The sequence below is a fragment of the Antrostomus carolinensis genome, unplaced genomic scaffold, assembly GCF_000700745.2.
Source record: "Antrostomus carolinensis isolate BGI_N321 unplaced genomic scaffold, ASM70074v2 scaffold166, whole genome shotgun sequence".
NCBI lineage: Eukaryota > Metazoa > Chordata > Aves > Caprimulgiformes > Caprimulgidae > Antrostomus > Antrostomus carolinensis.
This window is the reverse complement of record NW_010322234.1, coordinates 31,244-38,668: the sequence shown is the minus strand read 5'-3', so window position 1 is coordinate 38,668 and position 7,425 is coordinate 31,244. Positions and strand designations below refer to the sequence as shown.

The 7,425-nt window shown below is 45.2% G+C and overlaps 1 protein-coding gene across 1 annotated transcript in view; it reads right to left on the bottom strand.

Moving 5' to 3' along the window:
• The window catches only part of POU2F3 (POU class 2 homeobox 3), a 42,839-nt gene that overhangs the window by 19,478 nt on the left and 15,936 nt on the right, over positions 1-7,425 (bottom strand). The window contains exon 4 of the mRNA XM_029085487.1: positions 6,804-6,838. Coding sequence (XP_028941320.1) covers positions 6,804-6,838 — 35 coding nt within the window. The remainder of the gene's footprint in view (positions 1-6,803; positions 6,839-7,425) is intronic.

Here is a 7,425-nt window from a genome sequence, read left to right as displayed (position 1 = left end):
GGGTTTCTTGCTAGCAAAAACCCTACGTCTGACTCGTAAGGGGCTGAGCAGCCCCACTTCAGCCCACTGATTTCACACAGAGCGCTAGCAGATCAACAGCTCTGTGAAGAGAGAAAGTGCACTGTTGGTGTCAGGCTTCCAAAATTAGAGGCCTTGCTTGAAACCCCATCACCTTCACCTTTTTATGCTATGACTTGCCCTTCTGCAAAATGGGTGTAGTGCCCCACCCTTGCTGGGTGGTGCAGGCTTTTGATTGAATTCTTGGAGCTCACCAGATGAAAGGCCTTCAAGAATTTGGAGTCCTCTCCTTATTACCGATGAGCCATTCTCCAGTAGGCAGAAGAGTCATATCCATGCACAGTAGTTCGTGCAACTCGCCACTTAAAAAGGTGCTAGGCAACCTAAATAGTGGTTTGACAGTGACAATCATGCCTTGAGCTTAGTTTCTATTGTGGAAACAATTGTTATGTCCCTTTAGACAGGTCCATGAAATTAGGGCTCACCCCCTGTGAGCCTAGAAAATATTTCCCACAGGATGATAGGAGCCCAGTTGGAGCAGGGAATTTGCACAAAGACAAGACCTACCTGTCCCTCCTGCATCTCTAAGACAGCTTGGAAACAGCTGTAAAGGATACATTGCCAAGTGGACCAAGGCAAGAAGTTTAGGAAATACCTTATAAATATCGGTTGCTCTTTAGAAGCCTGGAGAAGGAAAACAGGAGTTTCTGAACAGACTGCAGCTGGATCTTGAGGAACAGATATAATCCAGCTAACTCTGAAGCAATGTTGGGTTGTTGTCAGCTGTTCTGGGCCACCATAAAATTAATTCAGTGGTTTCAGTCTATCACTTGAGAAAAAAAAATTTAAAAGGCCAATTCCATCTCCCTTTCCCTCATAAACTTCCCCAGGGACTCACCAGCCTGTTTTGGAGTTCATTCCCAGCAATCTTATCTGAGGGCCTCTGCAAGGCGCCAGAAAACTAGTTTGAAGAAGGGGTTCCTCTACATATCTGTCCTAGGCAAAACAGTGCCATATATAGAAACAGAGGACTTTCCCTCAAGCCAGGGCTTTCTCTGATGCTTTCCCAAAGGGCTGCATTTCAATGAAGAACCAGCACACATACAAATTTATGCAATCAGTCTGTCCCTAGGACAGAGCAAGGAAACTTCAAACAGGAAAGGCCAAGGTAGCGTTCAGCTTAGATCCAGTGTCAGTCAAGGCAGATACGGACAGCTGGGCTGATTTCTAGTTAGTGAAGGCTCTGGTTTCCAGAGATGAAACACAGATGCAAGGCTTGGGCTGATACCCTGGGGCAATGTGGAGAAGAAGGAGTGAAATCTGAATTGATCCCCAGAGGGGAGAAGGAAGCAGGATGTGAACCTCCCCTTGAGAGGAGGGCAAAACAGGACTGGGATGGAAATCTGGAGGGCAGACTGAAACCTGAACTAGCCACAGGGAAAAGCCAAGCAGGAACAGAAATGACATATAGGGAACACATGAGATTAGGGGGAGGTGGGAACACAAAGTGGAATGAAAAACTATGAGAGAGATCCCTGGGGGAAGGGAAGCCCTGATTGAGCAAAATTAAATCTGCAGGGAGTTTTGCATCCCAGATATTAATAACAAACTACCTAGCAAGTTAGGCCCTTCTTTCCACCTTCAAAAGGATGGAGGAGAGGAAGAACTTGTCTGTGGTTGAGCACAAGACTATGAATCAGAGAATCAGAGTCCGTATCCCAGCTCTGCCAGGCAGCAGGTCCCTGGATTGCAATATGCCTGAATGTCCACAGGCAACTGTCCTTTATAGCATCCACCGATTTCAACTGCAATCACAGTGCTCAGCATCTTTGGGAAAAGCCAGGTAGTCACTCTGTGTCTGCCTCATCTGTAAGACAGGGTTAAACACCTCCCTACCTTCCGGAGGCACTGGGATGCTAAATTCATTAGCAAAGTACCTTCAGACGTGTGGGTGTAAAGTACCAAACAGGGTCAGAATGTTATTAATGGCATTGAAAAAGAACCACCAGTGATCTCAGATCTCAGGTGCAGTTTGCCCACTTTAATTTCTCATATCATATGTCTACAGGACATCAGCTGTGAAGACCTGAGACAACTCACTCTATTACCTCAAAACAGCTGTTGAAAATCCCACACAAACCTCAAAATTTAAAGTTCCTTTAGACTCTGCCAGATATGAACAGGGCACGGAGACGAGTTAGATAAGGAGGTTCTGAGGCAGGGGCGGGTGGTCCTTTGGGGAACCTCTTGCAGAGAGCATGGCAGTAACACACAGGCTCCTTCCCAAGGTTTTGGAAGGGAAGAATTATTCAGCAGACCCAGTCCCTCACTGCTCTTTTGTGATATACTAGCAGACACACTCAAATGGACAAAAAAGTCTCTTCAGGCCCTACTGACTGGGAATCTTAAGTAGCTCTATTATTTAATGCTGACTGACCACTGAAGAGAGGGATTTTGAAACACTTCCTTACGTTCACATGCAACAGTCAAAATGGCAATGGGTACAACCCAATGCACAAATGTAAGTGTTGAGCTAATGTGCATATGAAATATGAGGCTACTTCAGGTGCTTATTTTCCTTATCTCATTCTGGATGCTTCCCTTTGTGTTCTGAAGATCTCTCCTGCCCTAGCAATACATCTCCAAGCTACCTCCTTTTCCGAGATGAATCCATCCCAAGATCCTACTTCTAGGAAGCCTGTTGGAAAGAGATCTACATCCTTATTACATGCCCTGATTGGTGTAAACCAAGGAAATAAAGTAATAGGAGTAAAGAACCAATAGAAAACATTCAAGTTGTGCTGAGCCCTGGGCTGCTCGAGCACACTAGTGCCTGCTTGTCTGAAATATTGTAAAGTCTCGTGGCAGGATCACCTGTACATTGGTACAAATATCAAACCTGACATTATCATTAATTAAATGACAGCCTGTCTGCAAGGGTTTAGACTTTTTGCTGTAATGAAACTGCACGACATATTTGGCCACAGAGCACATGCAGATTCTGCTAAGCCTTTCCTGCACCAGTAACATGGAACCTTTCAGCTTTATTTCAAGAGAGACACACTCTCTTCCAGTACTGGAGTGCAGCTCAGTGCTTCAGAGCATGAAGGGGCTTGGAGAGAACTTCTCATTCCCTCCTCTGGCAGAAGGGGAGATCTAAGCTTTCGTCCCTCTCTGACACTCAGAGACTGCATTGCTGCAAGGACCAATGGATTACATGGTCCTACACATCAATTTCCCTTTTGGAAAAGAAATCAATGATTCAGCATCTGTGTATTTTCCTCCTCCATCTGTGAATCAATGCACAGCACTATGTGTTGGGCTACAACACTCGCACCACGCACACAAGTCCTGTCATCTCCCAAAACCATCAGCCCTAGCTTCGTGTGTATATTCCAGAAGGCAATATTGTCACAGGGATTAACTCAAAAACACCAGGTGAATTACCTGGCTCTCTAGAACAGCTCTCTTCAGAGCCATCTACAAAAACAAACAACGCAGTATTTCCTGAAGGGCTGAACGCTGCATATACCAATGGGGAAATAAACCAAACAAGACCGAGTAAGACCGCAGCAGCATCAGATGGTGAGGATCACCACATCACAGAGAGGAAAAGTTCTGATTTCAACACTTTCAGTCAGAAGTCAGACCTTCTCCTGGTCCCACTCAATGCCCTTTTGTGGTAAGACTCTGAAGCTGTGTTTGCCGAGTTACTCAGTTCTGTCCCTGACACATGCTGGTCACAATCCCAGATCATCAAGAAGCAGATTCCCTATCCAGGTTGCCAGCACTGAAGGTGAAAGTTTATTACTGTCTCTTTGCATTTCCCTTGATATAAACAGGAAACAACCAGTATTAGACTCACTAAATAAAAGGCCAAACCAGATAGGCAAGGCAGAAGATACTTCTTTTTTCCATACACACCCTTTTCCCTCTCATTCACATACAAATTACTGTTGCATCCAGGTGGGAGGAGAGCTTGAAGTGGGGGGGCACGAAGAAATGTTTGCCAAATAGGTTGAGGGATCAGAAGGCAGCTTTCTCATAAAGTGCAGGGCTGACCCACAAACTGCGAGAAAACCTCAAACTCCACAACTGTTTCCCTCCTCCCCATTTTCAGGGTGAGAGCAGCCACAGCGAGGAATTGGTAGGCAAGTAAGGGGTCTAACCAGGTCACTCCACCCTTTTCTTCCTGCCTGGAGCATAACATGGGAGGGAAACAGACCTGAAATGTAGGCCATCTACAAAGACTGGAGGAGAGGCTTAAATGATGTGAGATTTATGATCTTCAAAGTGATTAGCGCCCAGCACTCCAAATAAAGTCAAAGAGAGCTCAGAAGCTCTTGCATTCGGTTGGGAGTTGGGTTTCAAACCATACTTCTCTGGCTTCAGTTTGAAAACTTGAATTGCAAGGAAAAAAAAAAAAAAAAAAAAAAAAAAAGCCACCCAAAACCAACCTCAAACCCCAAACCAAAATTAAAAACCCCACCAACCTCCACCCCTAATGAAAGAGCTCAGCATCTGATTTCACATGAAAACACTTTGATATTTCCATATCTCCCTTCTTCCTTTTTCTCATCGTTTGAAATCTATTTGCTGAATTGAAGATTAATTCACCAATAGCTGAGGTCAACCTGAAATATGACTGTATAACCCATGTGCATTTGGGCACATTCTCATTTAAAATAACAACAACAATAACAATACTGGCTCAAGTCTACACATGGGCCTGGAGAGGGCCAAGAGAGGGAGACAAAGAGCCATTTGCACACACCTATGTCCACTCACATGGACAGTTACAACCCCATCCCTGACATTACTACAAAACTCCTTCTGCAGGCACTACCTATGTTCAGAGGAACCACACCAGATCAAAAAAAACCTCAACACATTAAAATAAACTTGTTCACAGGCTTTTGCTTTTTAAACCTTGATAAGTCCCCAGTCAGGTTTGCTATTCAGTCACACAATCAGACGTGCTGGCCAAAATGAAAGGGATTTTGCAGTAACCCCTTGGTGGAAGGGGAAAAATAAAAGTGGAAAGTGAATGCTACAAAAGAGTCATAGAACCACAGTCTCTTTTTGGGAGGAGGACATACCTATCAAGACAACTCTGGCCCAAATCCTACTGACTGCAAGGCTGTCTGCCCCCCACACCTTTACCAGCAGCTGCTCATTCAGTGGCATGCAGATGACCTTAAAGATCATGGGTCATATCATCAGTGGGTGTAAATCAGCACTGCTTCACCACAGTCAATAACATTTCCTTGATTAACCTCAGCCCAGCTTCCAGTTCTAACATCTTTATGGTGTTGCCATAGGAAAAGTTTGCAACATGCAACGATCTTGTACTTTCATAGCTTATTTCTATCTTGAGGGAATTTTCTTTTATCACTAGTTATAAGCAGACTGGATTCTTCTCTTGGCTTGTAGAAAGCCTGTGCTTTGGGCTCTGCAATCCACAGAGCTGGAGACACAAGACTTTTTGTTTTCAGCTGGGTATTCCAAAAACCTGGAAGATGGCTGAACATGTTAAGACACCTTTGATAGGAAGTTACAACCCACCCAAAACCAGAGCAGCCAAACCAAACAAACAGCAACTTGCTGACATCTGTCAGACAAGAGCCACCAAGGCAAGCCTGAAGGACAGAAAAGTCACAGCAAGAAGCTTCAGCTGCCCATCTGCTGCTAGCAGGAAGCTTTTGCAAAGGATCACAACCCTTGAACTAGGGGAATGCACGGTTGGAAGCAGGGAGATTGCTGTACTGTTGAGTGCCAACTTCTGCTGCAAATGCTAGTGACTGCCCTGGAGTTACAGCTCCTTTTGCTTCCCTTGTTCCAGTTCCCTGGCCAGCCCCTGGAGTCCTGCAGCAGATCAGTGCGTTAGCTCTCTAGACCTCCTCTTTTTCTTTACAAGGTGTGAACCCAGCTCCACTGATGGCCACAGGAGTCCTTAGCTCTGCACTCAGAGAACATTTTCTCACGTGTCTGCACAGATTCAAGATCTGTACTCTCCAGAGGGCTGTCATCTTCCTCCCCTTGCACTTCCTATGTGAGATTCAGCGATTTCTTAGAGCCACATATTAAAATCTCCAGGCACTCAGATACGACAGGGGTTGCTTTTAGCTGCACGAAGCAGGAGGATAACAGCAAACATGGCAACGACAACGGTCCCTCACGTGTTCATTTGCAATTAGGGCTGCTTGCCCCACAAGAAGCACATGCTTTTATCTGCTGTCCCTTTCCCCACCGTCTTGCAAAGAAAAATCTGCCATTGTAGGCAGGCCTGGTCTTGACATATGCACTCCAAGACCTTAAACCACCTCATCTTCAGTCCTTGCTGATACTTCTGTGAGTCAGCCCTGTGCTCTTAGACTTGCATACCACAGTGCTTTCAGCACCAGTGTCACAAGCAGGAGAAATGCATGGGGCTTTGGGGTGGGTTTTGCACATTTGCCAGTGTAACTGATGTCCCTTTTGTTTCTAAATGACAATGGGAAAAATTCAAAAGCCAGAAAAAGCCGCAAGCAAATGGTGATTTAAAGAAACTCTATAATTAACTGAACTTCTATGAAATAGGAAGGCCTGGAAACCAGAAGTTTAGTCTGTCATTCTATCCCACAAGAGGAGTTGGTAAGAACTTATGTGGTCTGTTTAATGGTAGCTTCTGTCCTAACAGTTTTTATCTCTTAGCAGTAGCTGCCTGGGACTCCACAAGATGAGCAATTAAAAAACAGTAATTCAAGAAAGCAGGAGAATAACTGGTAACTCAGGGAGTGTCTTACCTGCCTGTTAAAGTCCAGCCCATTCTGTTCATTTCCTATAATGAAACAAACAGAAAAATATCTCAGTATTAATGACAGTCAGCATTGATGTAACCTTCCCAGAACTTAGAACACACATAACCTAAGACACACTGCTAGCCCAACTCAGTTTACTGTAAGAGCAAGGAGAGGAGGAGGAAGGTGGAGTCAATGCAAATACAGCAATAGAAGTACAGAGGCAGCTTTTGCAGTGTTTGGTGATATCAGCCTTTGCTGAAGTATAACAGAAGTGCATCTGCCTGGGAGATACCTGGTCAAGCAGCAAGGGTGGGGGAAAGCTCACTGACTGCAAGGGAGATTCCAGCAGAGGTGAGCTGGAGGACATTGCAAATCTCCAGGGAAATCCAGGACGAAGGCAACATAGATAAAGCAAGAACTAACTGTGGGAGAGCCCAGCAAACAGGTGGCTGAGGCTGTTAACCAGGGATTTTCAGGAACCCGTGTGGCACTGAGTAATTATGGGATATCTAAAGGAACAGAGGGTGCCGTGGGGTTGTGCTCAAGAGGCGTCTCCTTGATTCCAAAGGAGATTGGCAGGCACAGGGGAAAAATCAGACAGGTTTCAGCCTGAAGGTACTGCACA